We start from the raw sequence: 20667 nt of genomic DNA, 5'->3' as shown, positions 1-20667 counted from the left end.
CAATTCACAATCCAAATATCAACTGTATGACGCTATAGCCCGTCAAATCGACAAAAAATTCCTTAGGCCCTATTGAGCTAGGCTAGGTTTGAAGGTAGGAACATATCTATATTTTGAGGACTTAATTATACGATGAATAGAATTTTATTTATTTATTTATTTATTTATTACATTTTGAAGATCTCTAACAATACAATAGTTCGAAAAAATCTTGTTTTGAGTTTTTGTTGACTTTGCAATATGCTAGAGAATTTTGGGAAAAATTCGAGTCACTTTCCCTTGAAACCAATCTGAATATAGCCCAGCCGCATGAGCCTGGTTATGTTCAGGCATGCATGTCATTCGGCCCATTGACCAATCAAAAGGTTTCAAATGCTGCAGCAGCAGCCCGTTTTACTAACTCTCTTCTGCCAGATGAGTTGTTACTTGATATAAAAAAGTGCACAAGTAGTAATTTTTTTTTCCTAACATCTTATAGATAAATTAATTGATTACAAGATACTATATTTAATAGAGTGAGAGTTCTTAACAATTATCTCAAAACAAACAAAATGCAACACAAGAAATAAAAAAGTGGAATCTGGAGCTAAAAATTTGGCTCCAATCCATTTTTCACTAAAAGGAAGCCATTTGAAGCAATTTTTGTATAGTCTAATAAACAGATTATAAAATTATGACTAAAACTCACAGTGGAATATTGTGTGATGCATTTTATTGGTTTGGATTAGTTGAATGAGACTTTCACAACTACTTTATCTTGATCCTTAGTTAGGAAAAATGAAACATAGAGAAGTAGCAACTGGAATATGAGTCGATACGTCAACATATGACCGTCATTGCCTGTAGAGTCACATGTAGTTCACGTGCCACTCTTGGAAAGTAGGTAATAGTTAGATCTAAGAGATTCGAAACCGTTAATCTCAATGGTGCCGCGCGTGACGGCAGTAGACTCTCCTTGGCATAATGGCGCGTGAGTTTCACACGCGATATGAGCCGCGTGTAAGCTATATGCACTGCTCTTTTAGTCAATTTTCTTCTACCTTCCAACAAATCAGTAACTGAAGAGTCTACTAGTGGGACGTGTGGCGGTCGTAAGAGGCCTGTAGACAACAGATCTATCGGCACAATTTGGGGCTATGAATGGAAAACTACAAAAAAAATGGAGAAAAAAAAAAAGAGTAATGGACAATTCCAATGTTATCCGGACAAAGGAGAGAGAGAGAGAGAGAGGAGCCGTTGCTGAAGCTCCACCCCTTTTGGGTGAAAAGGATAAGATCTTTGGTTACTTTGGTACCCAAAAAAAAAAAAAAAAAAAAAAGACATGGAGAGAGAAACGGATTCTTAATTATATTTCACACTTCTGTTTTATTGAGTTTTGAGGGCGAAACATGAGTAAATATTAGACAAACTGGAGGTCTTTTTTTTTTTTTTACATAAATTTTATATATTTAAAAAAAAAATTTACAATATCATTAAAAAATATTTACTTAATCACGAAGTAAAAAATAAAAATAAAAATAAAAATCCCAGGGAAGACTAGTATTGTTCGGCGGAAAATATGCCCTCCCTTGTCTAGCTCTCTTTCCCTGGCTGCATGCAGTCCTGGAAGGAAAAAGCTGCACATTTTATGGAGCAGAAGCGCTTCTTCAAAAGTTAAAAAAACTGATAAAAGTTCTCATTCTGTTTTCCCCTTCAATTTCGATAGGTTGTCACCTCAAGAGGAGGAGGATTACGGCGGACATACATACATTCCGTGCAGAACATGGAGCTTGTTCGAAACTCGTGTACACTGGGGTTAATTCTCTGGCCATTCTTGATCTAACCAGTAAGAAAAAACGTGTCATTTTGAAATTCGAATTTTGACAACATATAAGCACCGAAATTCGGTGAAATCGAATCTCTTTGGGTCTAATTGATCTATATCAAGTGATGTTATAATTTCAAGAATCATACAGATGAGATCGTACATATATCGATTGTCTGTATAGAAGAGAAAAGTCCAACCTCGACGGTAATATATTCCCTTACGTACATATATAGAAGAGACAAATTTGAAGATTAGGATGGAGAAAATTATTGGAAAGGAAATTAAAGTCGTCCGTGTTTCTCCATTTTCTTCTCAAAAACATCATGTATATGAAAATGACGCATGCATGAATAGATGCATACAGATGACTGCATGCATGGGACCGTACCGTGAAGGTCGGGACTTACATGTGCTCCTAACATGGTAGGCCCATATATATAAACAAGTTTAATTTTCTACCCCCCCCCCCCTTACTTTCGTAATTAGATTTCACTAACCATCATCTCGTTTGTTTTTGCAGATCATGACTGGCATTATATGTTTAAGTAGTACTGCCAATATAGAATTGCTGTTTTTGCTAAGCGATCGGAAAATGAGAGGAAACAGTGATAAATGGATTTATTATTTCTTCTCATGATGATGTACACGAGTTAATATTATAGTTACAGGGAGAACATGGTTATGAATTAAGGGGATTAATTAATGTAGCCGGGCTGAAGTACTAGTGCTATATATATATATATATATATATATATCTATATATATATAATAGGATAATAGGCTAGCATGCAGCCAGCTCGTTAATGGACACAGCTTGGGATATTATTAAGTATTGGGAGAGTTCTCCAATTAAGCTCCCCAATCAACGGCCTTAAAAACGTTGGCTGATATATTGCACAATCTCAGACAATGAATGAAGAAGAGATATATGAACCATGTGCAGGTGGGGTCGATCATGACCTTCCTTATACCAGTTGGTAGTCGGTCTAACTACAACATTAGCATGTGAGCAGTTTTGATATATCCCTGCTACTCACCTCATCAATATGTCAATCTCTCTCTCTCTCTCTCGAGCATCCTCCATCCATATATTACGTATCGCTCGACCCCACATATATAACGGCCCACGTACAAAGGCCACACCTTTGTGCCTCTCTTTAATTTATATATATAGAAGTAAACCCCAACTCCCCTCGACCTAAGTAAGCACTAAACTAAGCACTTGGCACTCGAGAGCGAGTCTCTCAAACCCCTGCACGTCCCCCTCTCTGCTCCCCAATATAAAGGCAAATGGCTATTGCAGCATCATTCCCTGCTATTATTTCCCTTGCATTCTTTATCCTAAACCTGTGCCTTAGAGGCACTTACGGTGACTATGGAGGGTGGGAGACTGGTCATGCCACTTTCTACGGAGGAGGCGACGCATCAGGCACAATGGGTAAGCTATACATGACTCAATTTTCTTAAAAGTTGAAGAATAAGGAGTAGTTTTTGTTTTTCTCAACAAGTACAGCATCCCGTAATTTTAGTAAAAAAGCCTCACTTACATTTTCAAATTGCTATACACGTACGTCATGTGATCCTGTGTTAGAAAATATAATTATATACATATGGTGCTTGGGCATGTAATAAGTCGACATTTTACTCTTTTGAGTTAGGAAATGGGACCTTCGGAAATGATGGTGTTGGCATGTATTTGATCGTAAATTTAAAACAGTAATAAGATATTTTTCATTAATGAGAATGAGTTTTTGTAGCAGTAATTGAGTTAAGTGGAATTTATAAAAGGTAATTTCATCATGGGGTGTTGGATGCAGGGGGAGCTTGTGGGTATGGGAATCTGTACAGCCAAGGGTACGGGACAAACACTGCAGCACTCAGCACAGCTCTATTCAACAATGGGTTAAGCTGCGGGTCATGTTACGAGATGCGATGTAACGACGATCCCAAATGGTGCCTCCCAGGTACCATCACTGTCACCGCCACTAACTTCTGCCCTCCTAACTACGCATTGTCCAACGACAACGGTGGCTGGTGCAACCCTCCTCTTCAGCACTTTGACTTGGCCGAGCCTGCTTTCTTGGAAATTGCTCAATACAGAGCCGGGATTGTGCCCATATCCTTTAGAAGGTAAACAATTTTTTGAAGTTAGTTAATTAACAAGATGAATGCTAATTTTGTGTTGGTATAAATATATAAAAGTGAATGAACAGGGTGTCCTGTGTGAAGAAGGGAGGAGTGAGGTTTACCATTAATGGGCACTCATACTTCAACTTGGTGTTGATCACAAACGTGGGTGGCGCGGGAGACGTGCATTCAGTGTCAATAAAGGGCTCCAAGACAGGGTGGCAAGCCATGTCACGGAACTGGGGCCAGAACTGGCAGAGCAGTGCCTACCTAAATGGACAGAGTCTTTCATTCCAACTCACAACCAGTGATGGCAAGACCGTGACTAGCTACGACGTCGTTCCGGAAGATTGGCGGTTTGGACAGACATTTGAGGGGGCTCAGTTCTAAGGTTTTCGTTCAATATATATATATATTATATGTAGGGTCAGTGGGTGATGTGCCAAATAGTATAGTAGTGTAGGAGGGGCTCGTCCTGTATATTATATGGCCGTGTATTTGCTGAGGTGGCTGAACCGCACCCGCTAGGCCTTTCATACATGAAAGACAGTGTTTGCGTTTGGATAGGACAGGGTATTCCATTGGTTGGATTTTTATTTTAATATTGAGTTATGCTCCCCAACTTGGTATTTTAAGATGTTCATTCCATCGTCATTCAAAACTAACATCCATTTTCAGTCAACCCAAAGGTTCTTTGCCAAAAACCGCGGGAGGGTGTAGCATATGCCAGCATGTGCCTTCCGTTTAATCCAAGTCACTTCCTAACAAAACCCTTCTAAACACCTAGATTTAATTTAATTTAATTTACATTCTAACGGTTTCTCAAACCATTGAAATGGAAATTCTAATATGTAAAATATTTAATTGAAACTAAAGATATAGATAGTGTGGATTTAATATCCAAAGAAAATGCAAATATACTAATTTAACTTAACCAATTTTTAACATCAACCTTTTGTTCCTTAAAACCTTTATACGGAAATCATGTAGAACTAAAAAGCGGAAGGTAAATAAATCTAAATATTAAGAAAACCACATAATGAAACAACGAGGTGAATCTAAATATTTGAATAACATGAATCTTTCATTTGTGATATAAATGTTTTGAATAATAGGATTTATCAAAAATTAATGAAAGTGAGAGCAACTAGCGAATGTGAAAATCAAACCAATATTCCTAGTTGATAGCATTAACAAAACTAAGAGACGAACAAAAGCCCAAAATATTTCTATTTGGCAGGCCCCTCTTAAATGAAGACATCACCTAATAGCACAAAACATGCACTTGTAATTGCAGTGTGCAGACCAAAAGCCCCTACAATAGTGACTGGCATCGATATAGACAGTGAGGGGTTATCTCACAAGTTTTGGTTGCCTCGCATGGGCCAAAGCGGTTCTTCAAAAGGAAAATCAGTAATTTAGATCATTCTAAATGCTTTTCCTATCTTTACTGAGCAATCAAAAAGCATGAGGAATACATACTTGGTTAACGCTAAATACAGCATTGACACTATGAGAGAGAGAGAGAACTAGAGTGGTCAGTAGCCAAAGAGATCCTCCAGTTCTCAAGCGGGCATGGCATAAATAGCAACATGTTCCTATTAAATGGCAAATGCATTTTCGTACATAAACACAATGTGCTTCACAGCCCAGGCCTGTAATTTAAATCAGTTTAAAAGCAATATCCCCAATCCCGGCAACCAATTTCATACTTCATTTGAGCCTCTCTCTTCGTAGCCTCTCCAGTTCCTTGACCATCTGCCAATGTTCTAACGACAGGCAGGTTTCACCAAAACTCAAAGACATTAGGCGGCCCATTGTCAGCCATCTGTATGCAAGAAACAAAATTACCAATGTGCAACATAATTGCAATACTAGAAAACAATACCACCATCACACTTCACATTCACCAACCTGTTGAAATCATGGCTCCCTATGCTCCGGTCTGCTTGCCTTGCCGCAACCAGGTCATTTTCTACCACCTGTAACGTATCAGTATATGACATTAGGATTCTAAAGCTGCCCCCATCACTACTCTTATTCCCATTAGTGAGAGGGAAAATCAACAAAAGAAACTAAAGCATGTTAACTTTCTAAGCAATATCTCTTTTTGTCACCAGCATCTTGTAAGTAACAATTTCTGGCAACAAATCATACAGCAAAAATGCACGTAAAATGAAAATCTTGGCCATAAACAAACAAATGTGGAAATGAAATGCTACTTCAAAAGACACTATTTGATACACCACTTTGTTGCAAACAGCAATTTAGTAAGGTGGCACAATCAGGCCATGTAATGACTGGTGAATAAATTTTACAGCAGGAACCTCTGGCATGTTCATTCAAATCAAACATGTTGGACTAGTTATGGATGCTAAATGATGTTCTCTAACAACAAACATGAAATTGTAAGAGACGGCATTCTTGCCAAACAAATTCCTTCTATAAAGCTCTGTCCCAGCAAGCTAACTCATACCTTCTGCATTTCTGACTCGATAAAATGTGGCAATGATTTAACAGTAGCCAAATACCATCTCCAAGCTTCTAGTGCTTCTGCAGTCACAACTTCAGAGGAGCCCACTGAAGAAGGCTGGAAAGGCATAACTATATCAGCAGGTAAAATATTTGATTTTGCCTCAGAAAATATAAGCAATTGGACATCAGCTGCCATCTCCATTTTATAGTACTTAAAGTCATATTCCACCTGCAAACAAACAGATTTCAATATATTTATCAAGATCTTATTTCCAACAAAGTCGCTGAGAGCTACTCTCAAACAGTAGCCTAAGAAGTACAGGGGCACTTATTTAAATTCTCGGAATTGTCTTTCAGCTTTAGCAGATAGATTAATGCAGAGTTTCTGTACATTTGTGCATTAAGTAGTCAAACACATCTCTCATAACTCATAGGGCTACATACAAGACGTAAGGAATATACACACAAAGCTGCATGCATATATAGATGATAAAAGATATACCCTTTGCTGCTCCATTAGATTTCTTAACAATCTTGCATTCTCCATCCCAACAGAGTTGAGGGTCCCTGCTTCCAATTGGGTCTCATCAATGATTATGTGCGAGCCCTCAGCTAGCTGCAGAACTCCAGTTTTCAGTCTGGAGCATTAAACATGTTAAAAGGTCAAAACCTATGAGAAAGAATTGATGATTGTCAAGATTAGGCCGCTAATTAAAGGGGAAACAACTTCCAAGTCACAAGGTGATGAATGATTACCTGTTTGTCTCGTAATCCTTTTTTGGGGCAAGTGATACAGAGTTAAGATACTCCAGTGTAAGGGGTATGCAATGTGTGAAAGGTAAGAGGGTTTTTAAAGCAAGACTAAGTTGACTGCCAAACAGAGCCGCACTTTCTTTGCTAAAACATGTGAGGTTCAGTGAAAGCTTGCCCACGGCAACAGTGTCTACTCTAGTATGAACCTGCTCCCAAAACACTCATAAATTTCACACATAGGAGCAAGAAATGTGGAGAAAGCAAAGGAAAGTAGCTTAATAAAGATAAGACTGTCGATAAAAGACATGGACTAGTGAGATGTATAAACTGATCAAGAAAAATAACGAAACTTCATTTTCAAGGAAGGAAAACCACTTACCCTGGACAAGAGATGCAACAACATGAAATGAGCAGCTATGCCATCATTGCCTAGAACAACTGTAAGATGCCTTAACAGAACTTCTCTCATCTCTCTGACAAAATGGGGCTTTGGCTGTAGGACCAAAGAGGACACAATAGTTGAACCATGCACGACAAGAAAAAATATAAGGAACATTAAAGATCATAAATCACTGCATGGGCAACATATATAAAGTAGATTTACAACCATTCATTCAGAAGGATGAAAATCAAACCAAGGGGTATGAAATCACCTCCATCATGGGAGAACCACGAAGAAAGTCGGGAGCTGCTAGCTTCCTGTGAATAAGGCAATGGAGGCGTGGTACCTGCAACAAAAAAACAAATAACAAGAAGAGGAAAAGAAAAACATAAATACAGCTAAACGAGCCCTTTCTGGACAATAGCCTGGTGCCAGCAACATAGATAATGGAACCAAAAAAAAAATTTTACAGCTGCAAGGATTCAATACCTTGTTAGGGGGCAAATGTACCATGACATCGTCACAAAAACCATTATCGGGCTCATCATGATCATCCTTGTCTTCATTAAGCTCTGAATCAAGAGTGAGAATCCCGATGAACTCAAAAACATCATTCAGCTTCAAGTCAGACTCTGGAGAATCGTATATCTGTGTAATAATATACTTTTAGAAGTTTCATGGGATAGTTGAGAAACTGGATTCCAACCATTTATATTAGTATGATTAGCTGTAACTTAAAGGGGGAAAAAGTGACCAGCCAATTACCTTAACAAGACAACTAAGAAAATCTTTGTCAATTCCAGTTACCATACTCATATTAGAGCAGTAGCCTTCACTTGAGGAATCCTGAGTCTGAGAAGACGTGGAAGGGCAGCCATCCTCTTTCTAGCATAGGTAAGAGGAATTGGATTGATATTTCTTGTTTGTTAATTAAAATAAAAATTAAATATTGATCGTGATATAATCCTATTCAGAGCAAACACAAAGTGTGTGTGGCAAATAATTGATTCATACACGTGCAAATGTCAAAGAACCAGGCCCTGAATATTTCCAGGAAGAAATTCAATTGCAACAAGAGAGCCCTCTAAAGCCCCTAAGATCAAGCTAGTCCACGATACCTTAACCGTTAACCGAAGAACCCATGTTTTTCATGGTTCTCAACATATTTGAACATGAATTTCGGCAAAGATATTATTAAAAACCAATCATTAACTCACAGATCAAAAAATGTTGGATAATTCTTATCCAGCCAATGGGGAAAATAAAGATGGTAAGGCACGTGAATGATGAGAATCATCTGAACTTACCACCTTTTTTACACTGGGAGAAACTTGAAACCCGTTGTCTGAAACCTGACATTGAATGCGGTACATCAGATAATAAATAAATTAAGGACATAATCACTTTTAGAAAGAGAGAGCCATTGAGAACCTCCCAAAAGACCAATAAATCATCAATCAATAGATTCTTAACCACAAGAAGAGAATGCCCAGACTGAAACTGTTTGTAATCAATGTACCTATTTTAATATATTAACTCCATAGAACTTCCAAGAATTCCCAAACTAAACACGTTGACGTAAAAAATTTGTCAATCCAACCCAAATAAGAACCTAAGAAGGTAGGATCCAACCAAAGAAACATGAAGGGTAGCATTGCAGTTACCCTTAGGTACACACCACATGATCAATCTATAGAAGCTAGTTCAATGAAAAGAACTAATACAGGATATAATTACAGGGACAGAACTTACAAGCATATTCATGTCATCTATAGCTTCCTCGTCCATTCTCCTGCGCTTCTCTCTCTGTTGGGGTATGAAATCCTTGCATTGATTCACCACTGACTCGAATGATGGTTCCGTCCAAGAATTTTGCCCTGGAACCTAAAAAGAAGAAATGTGAAACCCAAGAGGAGTTAAGCCATGATTTTGATTCATCCAGAGCCTTGATACAAAACTGATAGTGAATTTGAAAGATAAGCTTAAAGACGTTTAGCTGGCCAATGACCCGTACAGAAACAACTTCGATACACGTACCATAAGCTTAAAATGTGTTCGGATTAAAAATAAAAGATGAAAGCTTGAAATTAAATGGAGCGACAGGAAAAAAAAAAACCATGACTATAGTGAACTTACAGGAACACAGTAAAGCAGACGGCGTTCCCAAACTTGCGTATGGGGGGGCGAAGAATCACCCAAGGGGAATTGAGAGACATCCCTGAACTTGTTGGTTCTCCATACCGACCCATCCTGGAAGAAAATGAAAAACTCATTGGCATGAAAATTATGGTTGAGATAGTTCACTAATACATAATTAGAAGGCCAAAACAGTGGCAGTTACCTGATAAGCACCGACGTAGAACTCATTCCCCAACATGTCTTGTACCATTGCCCGGAACCGCACCAGAGTTTTGGGCTGAATCCATCTGATAGTTTCACCATTAAGAATCGGGACCTAAACGACAAACACAACAATCCCCCCAAGTCTTAATCTATGATCTTGGTGATAAATGACAATTTGGGACTAAAGTTACAATAAGTTTTTCGAACAAAAGCCCGCAAATGAAGAAAAAAATAGATTTGCCAGAAACCACTATCTTTACGAGCGATGTTTTTGACAAATAAACAATAATTATGAGTAGTATATGATTGATTCCAGCAAAAGCTAAGAAGGTTGTGGAAGAGTGAGAGAGGACCTGAGAGAGGCGGCCTTGGTCGAAGAGGAAATGGCGGAAGAGATCGAGGACGCCCCAGTCCTTGCCGTTGGGATCGAATCCCGAGGACGCCGCCGCTTTCTCGAACGTCGATCGGACGGCTCCGAGAGGGTTCGCCACCAGATCGTAGGGTAAACCGACCATCTCGATCCCAAGTGTGTTCAGTTCGTGGATGGAAGTCCCGAGCGCGCTAAAACTAGTGGTTAAGTAAAGTCGTGGTAGGGTTTTCCCGCCAAAATCAGGAACTCATTATAATGATGATTTCATTCAATCGGTATACCATAGGGATGGTCCTAGTTCAAGTTACTTGTCTTTTTCTAAATAAAAAATAAAAATAAAATAAAATAATTTTTTTATCATGCGATTTTATATTTTTGTCCCTAAACAAATAGTTCGTTAATAAAATGCAACAAGTTACAAAAAGTAGCCCCAACAAAGCTCCCGTTCGTTTGTTAATTTGAATTATTTGAGAGAGATTTGTATATTCATCCTCAAGATCTCTAATTAGAGAAAACGGTAACATAATTAAATATAGGACATTAAATGATTCAAACCATTGATGGTCATAAATTGTCGCACGTGGTTGTATCAACCCTTGATAGGTTGAGATGAGTCAAATCTTGTAAATTTGGAGACGCCCATGCTACTACTAGGCAATATTGATATGCAAGGACACATTGTGGTCAAATGCAAATAAAATAAAGTCACGCATGAAATTCATGTGTCAATATTTTTTACAATAAATTAGTCTCGTATCGTAAATCGGTAGCTGGGTAGTGGTATGGTGAAGTACGTGTCAATAGTCGATTATAGGAAAATAGCCTACATCGAGATGGCCGAGGAGAAAATCTAAAATTCAGCCTTGGCCGATAGTCGGTTCTATTTTTTGTTTTCTAACTCATGCCCTAATGCTTCGAATCATTATATAAATATATATATATTTTTTTATTTGATTTACTTGTAACACACCTCAAATTGCTTTGTAGAAAAACAAATTGAATTCACTCACTTCGAGTAGAGCATTTTCAGATAAGGGAGAAAGAAGATGACAATATAGAAAGAAAATAAGATTTTGATTAAGTTTCTGCATGCCTATACACGTCCCTCCTTCCACTACATAATATTGTTATTCTTCTCACTCGCTAATGGGCCAGAGGGGCCATTTTAACAAAGATTGTAAAAAAAGGACAATTCAACAAATCTTAAATGGGCTATGGCCTGACTCAAGCTTAACTTGAAAATAAAAGAAACACAACCAATAGGGCTGAGCCCATCAACCCCAATGACTTCGGTCCATTACTGTGCAAATACGTAATTGTGACATTACTCAAGTAAAATCTACGAGATAAAGAAATCAAGTTGGCTAGCGAAGACTATATAGGTCAAAATATTAAAATTGAAACTCTTAAAAATATTTTATTTATTGTATAATACTTTTAAGACATGCTAACTTAATTACATAATTTATAAAAAAAAAAAAAAAAAGAAGCCAAATTCGAAGATAACAATTTTCGCCTTCATCTTGAGAAAAGTCTGGTAAAAAAGTTTCCGGATGATTTGGACCTCTCCAAACATGCCACATGAACGTATCTTCCCAACCTGTCCACTTGCCTGGACTCACCCCTGGTATCTTTTTTGCAAACTTTGCACGTTTTATCAACCCAGCCATCCTCAACATATTGCCCGTCCACTAATATCGAACGAAGATTAAAAAAAATAAAAAATAAAAATGATAAAAGGGTCAAAATATAATCTGAAGTAAATTCAAAGGAAGCAAAGAAGATAAGACATTTATGGCTCAAACTAAACTGCAAAAGAAAATGCGCATACCCTCGATATAGGACTTGAAAAAATCCTTGTACGTCCCTCCAATTTTCCTTCTCAGGGCTCCATACTGCATGAAATTAAAAATTCCTGTAAACATACCATATAGATTATCGTGTGTGTGTGTGTGTGTGTGTTGAAAATCCAAGCCAAATTACCTGTTCCCTGGACATTTTTCCTCCAGACTTGGTGGCTTCTCTGGCCTCGGCCAGAAGCTCTGCATCCTCCGAGGATCTAACTTGAGAAAAATCCAGGGCTTCCGTTATGTTGCTAAACAAAGATTGGTTGCTCTTCTTGGGTTCGTCCTTTTCACCCTTCTCTGATTTGGCTGAAACTGCAAACTTAAAGGCCCTGCTGTTGAACCTATTCATGTTATGGTTAGACCGATACAAGTAGCAGTCTTGTGCGACTCCATACTTCGAAGGGAATTTGCCATTTGGAGGTGTCAAGGGAAGAGCTCTTATTCCCATCTTCGCTTCCCTTAACATAACACAGCAGATCTTATAACTGTGTACGTCTTGGCGCAGCTATTTTATAAGATACTCTTGCTACATTGTCTATATACTAAGAACAAACGTTTTGCTACTCTGGACCATAACATTACAGCCACGTGGATTTGTATTTAGCATGGCCCGCCCCGCGCTCTCAGAAAGTATGGTGGTTAATAGGGAACTACGTGTCTCATTAACAGGCTCTTGAAGTTGTGAGGAGCATTTTGGTTTTGCCATCCGGAGAGAATCCAAAGTTCGATGGCTAGTGGAACATATCATGTTAAATACCACTTGTTTCCAAACTAGTTTTGAGGAGACATAAATTTTAACTATTTAAATTTAATATGCCAACAAGAGTTACTCAATATAATATAATAGTGTCTATATACGTCCTCAATTAGTCAGCACAACCATTCACCTTTCTGGCAAACCTCTTTCAGATGATCTCTACATCTAAGTTACCGAACAAAACAAATACGTTACATATCTGCCCTACACAACATATACCATGCCAACCTCAAGAAGAGACACCGGTGGCACCTTGAGCGCCACGTCTGGGCCCCGGCAATTCCTCCTCAGGAAATTGTATCCAAAGCCAATGGCCACTCGCTTCAGGAGGGATGATCCTTGCTTTGCGCGAACATGTGAGTGACCCAGTATGAATGCAGTCCCAGACTGTTGAGCTGTATACAGATCTTCCAGTTCTTCTTGCAGTTGCACACCCATATCAGTTTGTACATCCGTTTCAGAGTCATCCTCAATGGCAAACCTCACTCTTCTTTCAGCAACTCCTACTGGTTCCATCTCAATAACATCTGTCATACTTTCTACAGTAGGGAACTCAATGGAAACACTTGCTGGCTGCGCGCTTTCCTCAATCTCAAAAGCTGGTGGACCCGAGAAAGCCACTGTTCCAATCACAGCCAATCTACACTCGCTAGATGATTCATTGGATCGTGATGCATCATCATCCTCATCGCATGACTTAGTCCCTTGTTTCCGATGCCAATCATAGCGGATAAAATCAGCTAATCTATCAACCAGCTCAGACTCAAACGAATCGACATCTTGATGAACATCACGATATCCATACCGGACAATACATCTATATGACCGATGAGCTGGAGGACCCACACGGCCCACAAGATATCGTTCAGCAGGGGGAACATAAGGGACAGGTACCGATTTTACGCATACAAAGACAAGGATGCGATGGAAGGCAGGGAGGTTAGTGACAAAGCGGGAGAAGTTAGCTGGAATGCCAGAGGTGAGATCGGTGAAAACTAGCCCAATACCAGGAACCCGAGCAATGCCCAAGCTTGGACCTAAGGCTAGCAGCCATTCCAATGAAACCTTGTTGTGAAGGTCATATTCGTATTTTTTTATGGTTGCATAATGCCACACAAACATGATAGTCATAAGAAAAAGAGCTAGAAGGATGGGGAGCCAGGCACCCTCTCTGAACTTGGTGAGCGAAGCTGAGAAGTAGAGTAATTCAATAGAGCCAAAGAAGAGAAGGAAGGTAACAGCTATGATAGGGGGCTTGTGCCAACAAAGGATAATAACCAAGGAAGTGAGGCATGTTGTCACCAGCATCACTGTCATCACTGCTAACCCTGCAACATGCAAAGATAAAATGTTAGTGTATAAAGAATTAGAACTTCTTATGATTAAGCTGGCCCTTCTCTTTGACTTGAATATCAGCCAAGTAATTGGGAAGGTGATCAATTTTTGGCACAAGTTTTAAGACTAATTTGATGAGTCTGAAAGTCACTGCTACGGTGCTAGGCTTTCCCCAGAATGTCTCAGTAATGACAATGGTATCATTAATTGGAGACGAACTTCCAACATTTTCAATTAAGAATATAATACAAATAATTAAATCTACATCTTTCCATCAGTTTAAACTTTTGGGACAAGTGGTGATTTCACATGGTATCGAAGCAGAGGTCTTGAGTTTGAACCCTGACTCTACACTCTACCACATTTAATTAAGGAAAATACTTTAGCTACAAAGTGATTACACAAAAGTAAACTCACAAACTGATGTGACTTGATGTGATACGTCAGATTGTAAAGTTACTTTTATTATAAAGTAGATCTAACGGATTCCACGAAACCACATCAGTTTGTGGGTTTACTTTGTGTAATTTTTTTGGGTCTCTAGCAGTTTTCTTTAATTAAATATTCCACGTGTTGAGCCACTTATGAGAGGGAGTCTGACCCACACGTGAGAGGGAGTATTAAGAATATAATACAAATAATTAAATCTACATCTTCCCATCAACTTAAGCTTTTGGGACAAGTCGTAATTTCACATTTTCTGCTGATGATTCATAGGGTTTCCATGATTTGATTGGGACTCGTATTTGGCAAGATATTTTTAGTAAATAATGAAAATATTTTCTATTATGATCCCGGCAAGAAGGATAGAAGGGCATAGCTTACCAGATGCATTCCCCATGTGCTTTGTGTCTCTGAACCCAATGGTCACAGCAATGCAGAGGATCATGAGCATCCAATTGATCTCAGGGATGTAAATCTGGCCATGTATCTTATCTGAGGTGTGAACAACCTTGACTCTTGGGAAGCAACCAAGTGATTGGCTCTGGTTTATGATAGAGAATGTTCCACTGATGATTGCTTGGCTTCCCACGACAGACGCAAGAATGGCAATTACAAGCACAGGCCACCTCACACATTCTGTGACCAAAAAACTAAGTTTTCAAGTCTTCCACAATTAGCTAATATCCTAGACTCCTAGTCAAGTACATAATATGGATTGTTCAGAACTAAGATTCACCCTTGACTGAAAAAATGTGAGTTTTGATGTCTCAATCCATTAGGAAATACTTCTCAGAACAATTCCATTGTTATTTATTATAAAGTCTTAGTCTTCTGTAAGCTTCCATTCTAATTTTATGGAAATTAAATAAATCTTGTTGCCTTTAATTCAAGAATGGCCGAGGTATACCTGGTACTGAAACATAAAAGCTGATTGTATGGCTGGGATGGTGATGCCGTGACAAGTATGCAGCTTGTCCCATATATGCCAATATGAGTGCTGGATAAACCAGAAAGGTGAAAGCAATCTGTGACAAGGTAAGCAATTAGACTCCAGCTACTAGTAGGCAAGTAAGAGCTTCCCAAGTGTAGAAAAAACATTACTAGGAATCAAATCTTAAAAGGACAATTTCCAAAGAAAAAGAAAAAGAAAAAGCAAAGAGCCAGCATTACTTGAATTGCTGCATATGAGAAGTGGCCAAGATCAGCAAACATTGCCTCTGAGCCTGCATGCACAGTCACACACTGGGCACTTAGCAGGATGCGGAAAACCCTCATTTGAATAACACTTAACTTTTTTAACGAGTGAGTGGCCACATGCAGTACAAACAACACACCAAGACATGAGAATTGAACATAGTGTCTTTTCTTTTTCCTAATTCACCTGTTATGCATAAGAGTATTCCACCCAAAGACATCCATCCACTTATCTTTGTCTTCTTCAAGAATTTGAACATGTAATATGGAGAAAGAGCTTTATAGACTTGTGGATTCCAGTAGATGATGTTGAATAAACCGAGGGCACTGATGCATAGAAGCCACATCAACACAACTGGAGCAAAGAAAGACCCAAGCCGATGTGTTCCATAGTGTTGAAGTGCAAATAGACATACAAGTATGAAGCAAGTAATCGGAATGACTGCATCTGTAAATAATGTCATAGGATGCAGTGTAAAGACAATCAATAAAGCAAAACCAGCACTGCACTTATTATAGACATTGACTTCAAATTTGTTACTGTCATCACTAATGATATTGTACATTGAAATACCCAAGGTACTCGGAGAGAAAAGAAATAGGGAATAGAATATGTTAAATAGAGATACTTTCAAGAAACTTATGGATCATTTTCTGAAGAGGAAAAATCTTCTGTAAAATCTCAGTTTGTTACATTTATAACACTTTTACATATTAGAAAGCTGGCGCTCAAACAAAAACACCATATTCCACATAGTGCAGAGCTAACACCGAGTCCTGACTTCAATATTTCAATTTATTCTCATATTCAAACATCTGTCAACCTCACTCAGAAACAGTTTCTCCACCCGCTGCAACAAGTTTTTTTATATGTAAGTAATAGAGGTGCAATATCCCCTGCACTAGAAAATTAAAGAAGGCGGGACCAATACAAAGCGATATGAGCATGTCAGCATACTACTTGAGCAATTTTGGATGGTCCCCGCGCTTCAGGTCAAATAGCTATTGCTCACTGGATCAGAATGACAAAGTGGATCCCTCTACCCAATTATTAATTACAATGATCCAAAACATACAGCTGCTAACTGTTTTATGTAAACTACACTATTTTATTGAAAAAAAAAATCTGCAGACATCATTGATTCAGTACACTCAAATATATAATGACATCCAAAGTAAATTAGCAAATAAAGAAAAAACTAAAAAACCAAACCAAACCTCCCATCCTCCCCCCCCCCCCCCCCCCCCCCCCCCCCCCCCCCCCCCCCCAACACACACACACACACACACACACAAAGGCTCTTTCAGATCTAGCCATAATTTTCATATTTTCAGTTCTCTCCCTTGAACATGCACTACAGTTCAGCTTTAAAGGAATAATCTCACTATGATTTCAAACTACATGTTCATTCCTTCTGCAGTAATAATAGCTCAAACTACTTCTATCATTTTTTTTTTTTTTTTTTTTTGGGGGGGGGGGGGATTTTTCGTATTGGACTTAATATGCTTAAACAGGCAGAATTAGAGGCACAAGAGTAGAAGCTGATAAATAAGATTACACTGGTGGTGCTCCTTGGACATTGATAACTCCAGACCAGACACTGCAGAGAACACTACATAAAAAGATTCAAATTAGATCTCCAATTATAGTCGGCAAACTAAGAGGAAACAATTGTATGTAGTGCATCCATAACCAGAAACACTACCTGAAATGGCCGGAGTAAGGAGTCCATCTCCAATTACCATACAAGTTCCAAGAAGAACCAAAATTAGCAGAGCAGTGTGCAAGGCTTTGTACTTCTCAAGCAACAGTTTCACCCTTGAACTGTTCTTCTTCTGTGGAGGCTGTTCCAATTTATAAGTAGAGAGTGCTTCATCCGCAACCTGTCGGTTGGGAAGAAGACCTACTTTTGCATGCCTACAAATCAACGAGTAAAGGGCAAAAGTACCACCTGCAAATCATGCACGAGAAGTTACATATGAAGACTATAAAGACATACTAGAGCAGATCTTGCATATTTGTTCTAGTACTCACCCTCTCCATTGTCATCTGCTCGAAGGACTACAAAGACATACTTGAACAGAGGGATTAAAGTGAGAGTCCAGAAGACAAAAGAAAGAACACCAAAAATCTCTTCGTTGGTCTGTGAATGTCGAATATCTGCTGCAAACGTGCTTTTGTAGACATATAAAGGGGAAATGCTCAAGTCCCCGTACACTACACCAAGGCTTTGGTAGGCTAAGAGCAGGATAGTCTTCCAAGACTCCTTCTGAAATGCAGTTAATGTCAATCCAGTTACAATTCAAGTACTCTGTTGTTATGACAATTACGGATGTTTGTGGATTACTAAAATTGTTCGTCCAAATTACAAGCTAATCTGCCGCAGAAGAAGAAGGGGAAAAAAAAAATAAAAAAAAAAGCAAAGGGAAAAAAAGGAGGACAAATAGCAATAAACTTCAAAGGGGTTAGGCTCATAAGCATTTGAACGTTCGGTACAAAACCGTGCCAAATTAGTTCAGAAAGAGAATGCACACACCTTTGAGGTGTTCCGACACTTGCCATTGTCAAGATCCATATTTCTCACCCACAAGTTATGCCGTTGAGCAAAGACACCAGCAGTTCTGCACTAGAAAAAAAATGGAAGCTGAAATGGAAAAGTCCAATAGAATCAAGTTTCTAAAAATAAAAAAAATAAAATGAGGAATTTCATGTTGACACTTCCTAGGCCAACCATCAAGCTCTCTGCTTTCCTCGCGCAAACAGAGGAGATTAAAAAAAGGGCACATTCGCCCACTTTTCAATAAATCCACATGACATCAATACTTCTTATCTCAATGATTTAAGAAATTAGAACACAATACTCACAACAGTCCAGGAAATTAAAGCTCAGAGAGAGAAACACAAAAGCCCGCAAGAAAACTCCAGACGAGTAACTAAACAAGTGGTGGAATTGCAACTCAGAAAAGGATTGAAGCTCAGCTGGACTAGAATTATTCAGCCGGCGAGCGTCTCATAAATGCAGAAGGGCCCTCATTCATTTGCCTAGTGGTTCTGTTCCCATTTTTATTTTCGGCTTATAGTCTTTTCTGGTTGACGAGATGGTAAAGAAACAAATACCTAACACGTCACCGTTTCTTGCCCTTCAGTTGAGACAACTAGTTTACAAAAGAACAGAAGAGATTATACAATCCACAGCGAATTGGAAACTAGCAGCGTATTATGCAATTATGCATATGCGGAAAGTTCACATCTTTCACAGGAAAAGCAGAAGAAATATCAAATAAGAATGAGTTGCGAGATTGGCGACGAGAAGACAAAACCACGTGATTCAACGACAGTTACATACACGAAACAGCCACACTAAGCCAAGCCAACTAAACTAGTGTCCCGTTACTGTCTACGAAAATAAAGCCGATTTTATGGACCATTTATTATACCCACTTTCTCACCGCCCTCTCTCTCTCTCACATACACAGTTTTTTTTTTTTTTTTTTTCAAATAATTTAATTGTTTTGTCCAGCTACAAGCCGATATCGTATGCCAAAATTTTCACCAACCCGTTTGAAAGCCCCTCACTCTAATCTGCCTGCTAAAGTTTCTTGGGTAGGTTACAAACAAATTCAAGCAACTGGTGGTAATAATAGGAGATTCAAGAAACCAAAAGAATTGGTAAAGACAGGCTTGATCAAACACTGTGAGCGAGCATAATCCCAAGTTTCAAATTATACCAGACCTTATTAATTTCCACAAAATGGAAAAAAAAAATGACGAATGGTCAGATTCAGAGCTCCCAGGGAATGATAAACCCACGAGGCCATTAAAAAGTATCCTTGTATGCAAAACCATGTGAATCACAGAGGACGGTTCCAAAAGGACACGAGGAGCCGAACATGATCTTTAACACCAAGGGCACAAAGCACCGGCATTTCCCGGATGGGCCAGACACCTTCATCACGCCATCCATTAGCGCTAAGTTAAGTTTTTTTCCGTATTCGAGATTACCCAGTGGGTCTCGCTTTATTTATCTGACACACGATGTCTTTTCAGTACTTCAACCAGGCGGCTTTTCGGTTGCTTCATCTTTCTTCCTCATGTTGTGAGAGTGACCTCCCTCCGATTTTTCATTTTCTGGAAGATCCCGAGCAACTTCTACTCTTCTAGCCTAAGCCCACATTGATTAGAGTCTACAGAGTTAACGAAACTCTGCACTGCACTTCCAATCTATATTTTAGTACCGATAGAGAGTGTATTTCTAGCAATAGCAGTGTATATTATATAAAAGACAATAAATACTGTTTCGTACTTGTATAAAACAAGATAAAATCTTGGAGCAAAAAGAAGGGGGGAGATTTCTGGAGTTTCAATACTACTTACTACATGAGTGTTTATTGAACTTGCGGCATACCGTGTACCTCTAGATGTTCGATCACAGATGTCGCAAACATGAATATATATGAGATGGAGAACGTTTGAGGAAGTTGAAACTTCAACCTCAACACTCTCTAGTCTTTAAATATTTTCGGTTTTACGTAAAATTGAAGCATGGTCATGATATCGAGTATGTGGTGTCGTTTTTAAGCTTTTCGTTTAATACAGTATTATATCTTTCTGTACCAACCGACAATGGCGAATGTAGCTCGGTAAAGGAGTAATAAAGCTGAACATTAGATTCCCCGCGTACAAAATACTAATATAAATTGTAATTCACATGACCCGGAATATTGCGTGTCTTGTAACTTCTTTTTTCTTTAGTACGAACCGCTCTCTTTTTTATCACATCTTTTATATCTTTTGAATATTATTATGATAAAGTTCTTAGGATCTTAATTGCC

The 20667-nt window shown here is 38.7% G+C and overlaps 4 protein-coding genes across 11 annotated transcripts; 1 reads left to right on the top strand and 3 right to left on the bottom strand.

Annotated features, from left to right (window-relative positions):
* Window positions 1–2998: 2998 nt before the first annotated feature.
* On the top strand, window positions 2999–4556 carry LOC121256258 (expansin-A8-like). Its single transcript, XM_041156989.1, has 3 exons — window positions 2999–3245; window positions 3625–3937; window positions 4021–4556. Exons 1-3 carry the CDS (start codon window positions 3098–3100, stop codon window positions 4322–4324), a joined length of 765 nt encoding a protein of 254 aa, XP_041012923.1. The 5' UTR covers window positions 2999–3097; the 3' UTR covers window positions 4325–4556.
* Window positions 4557–5351: 795 nt separating this feature from the next.
* LOC121256239 (mini-chromosome maintenance complex-binding protein) lies at window positions 5352–10563 on the bottom strand. 3 transcript variants are annotated; one of them, XM_041156953.1, is made up of 14 exons: window positions 10241–10563; window positions 9886–9999; window positions 9681–9794; window positions 9297–9428; window positions 8855–8896; window positions 8310–8429; window positions 8034–8192; window positions 7816–7905; window positions 7542–7655; window positions 7166–7368; window positions 6912–7047; window positions 6411–6638; window positions 5849–5916; window positions 5352–5762 (listed from the first exon to the last, which is right to left on the bottom strand). In XM_041156953.1, the coding sequence occupies exons 1-14, from the start codon at window positions 10400–10402 to the stop codon at window positions 5648–5650; spliced, it is 1797 nt and encodes a 598-aa protein (XP_041012887.1). In that variant the 5' UTR covers window positions 10403–10563; the 3' UTR covers window positions 5352–5647. The 3 variants fall into 3 exon arrangements, with proteins under 3 accessions (XP_041012887.1, XP_041012877.1, XP_041012898.1); XM_041156943.1 differs by having other exon boundaries at window positions 8852–8896; window positions 10241–10562; XM_041156964.1 differs by having other exon boundaries at window positions 7816–7890; window positions 8852–8896; window positions 10241–10560.
* Window positions 10564–11648: 1085 nt separating this feature from the next.
* On the bottom strand, window positions 11649–12615 carry LOC121255338. The gene is made up of 3 exons (XM_041155604.1): window positions 12241–12615; window positions 12089–12152; window positions 11649–11948 (listed from the first exon to the last, which is right to left on the bottom strand). Exons 1-3 carry the CDS (start codon window positions 12568–12570, stop codon window positions 11776–11778), a joined length of 567 nt encoding a protein of 188 aa, XP_041011538.1. The 5' UTR covers window positions 12571–12615; the 3' UTR covers window positions 11649–11775.
* Window positions 12616–12930: 315 nt separating this feature from the next.
* LOC121255300 (potassium transporter 2) lies at window positions 12931–19999 on the bottom strand. 6 transcript variants are annotated; one of them, XM_041155567.1, is made up of 10 exons: window positions 19646–19999; window positions 18372–18456; window positions 17870–18104; window positions 17541–17786; window positions 17394–17447; window positions 16022–16282; window positions 15811–15863; window positions 15548–15665; window positions 15022–15276; window positions 12931–14189 (listed from the first exon to the last, which is right to left on the bottom strand). In XM_041155567.1, exons 1-10 carry the CDS (start codon window positions 19651–19653, stop codon window positions 13066–13068), a joined length of 2439 nt encoding a protein of 812 aa, XP_041011501.1. In that variant the 5' UTR covers window positions 19654–19999; the 3' UTR covers window positions 12931–13065. The 6 variants fall into 6 exon arrangements, with proteins under 6 accessions (XP_041011501.1, XP_041011512.1, XP_041011527.1 ...); XM_041155578.1 differs by lacking the exon at window positions 19646–19999 and adding an exon at window positions 18567–18916; XM_041155593.1 differs by lacking the exon at window positions 19646–19999 and adding an exon at window positions 18659–18916 and having other exon boundaries at window positions 18372–18461.
* Between the last annotated feature and the right edge of the window lie 668 nt (window positions 20000–20667).

This window comes from Juglans microcarpa x Juglans regia, chromosome 1D, assembly GCF_004785595.1.
Source record: "Juglans microcarpa x Juglans regia isolate MS1-56 chromosome 1D, Jm3101_v1.0, whole genome shotgun sequence".
Lineage (NCBI taxonomy): Eukaryota > Viridiplantae > Streptophyta > Magnoliopsida > Fagales > Juglandaceae > Juglans > Juglans microcarpa x Juglans regia.
This window is presented reverse-complemented; position numbering and strand designations above follow the sequence as displayed.

Excerpts from the sequence above, each read along its gene's own strand:
- LOC121256258 (XM_041156989.1), top strand. The coding sequence starts at position 3,098 with ATGGCTATTGCAGCATCATTCCCTGCTATTATTTCCCTTGCATTCTTT. Across the intron at positions 3,246-3,624 it reads CGACGCATCAGGCACAATGG|GGGGAGCTTGTGGGTATGGG; the intron begins GTAAGCTATACA and ends TGTTGGATGCAG. Across the intron at positions 3,938-4,020 it reads GTGCCCATATCCTTTAGAAG|GGTGTCCTGTGTGAAGAAGG; the intron begins GTAAACAATTTT and ends GTGAATGAACAG.
- LOC121256239 (XM_041156943.1), bottom strand. The coding sequence starts at position 10,402 with ATGGTCGGTTTACCCTACGATCTGGTGGCGAACCCTCTCGGAGCCGTC. Across the intron at positions 9,795-9,885 it reads TCTACGTCGGTGCTTATCAG|GATGGGTCGGTATGGAGAAC; the intron begins GTAACTGCCACT and ends ATTTTCTTCCAG. Across the intron at positions 7,906-8,033 it reads TACATTTGCCCCCTAACAAG|GTTTTTTTGTTGCAGGTACC; the intron begins GTATTGAATCCT and ends TTCTTGTTATTT.
- LOC121255338 (XM_041155604.1), bottom strand. The coding sequence starts at position 12,570 with ATGTTAAGGGAAGCGAAGATGGGAATAAGAGCTCTTCCCTTGACACCT. Across the intron at positions 12,153-12,240 it reads GAAAAATGTCCAGGGAACAG|TATGGAGCCCTGAGAAGGAA; the intron begins GTAATTTGGCTT and ends AATTTCATGCAG. Across the intron at positions 11,949-12,088 it reads TTTCAAGTCCTATATCGAGG|TGGACGGGCAATATGTTGAG; the intron begins GTATGCGCATTT and ends GTTCGATATTAG.
- LOC121255300 (XM_041155567.1), bottom strand. Across the intron at positions 17,448-17,540 it reads CCTTACTCCGGCCATTTCAG|TGTTCTCTGCAGTGTCTGGT; the intron begins GTAGTGTTTCTG and ends CTTTTTATGTAG. Across the intron at positions 15,864-16,021 it reads AATACTCTTATGCATAACAG|GCTCAGAGGCAATGTTTGCT; the intron begins GTGAATTAGGAA and ends CTGTGCATGCAG.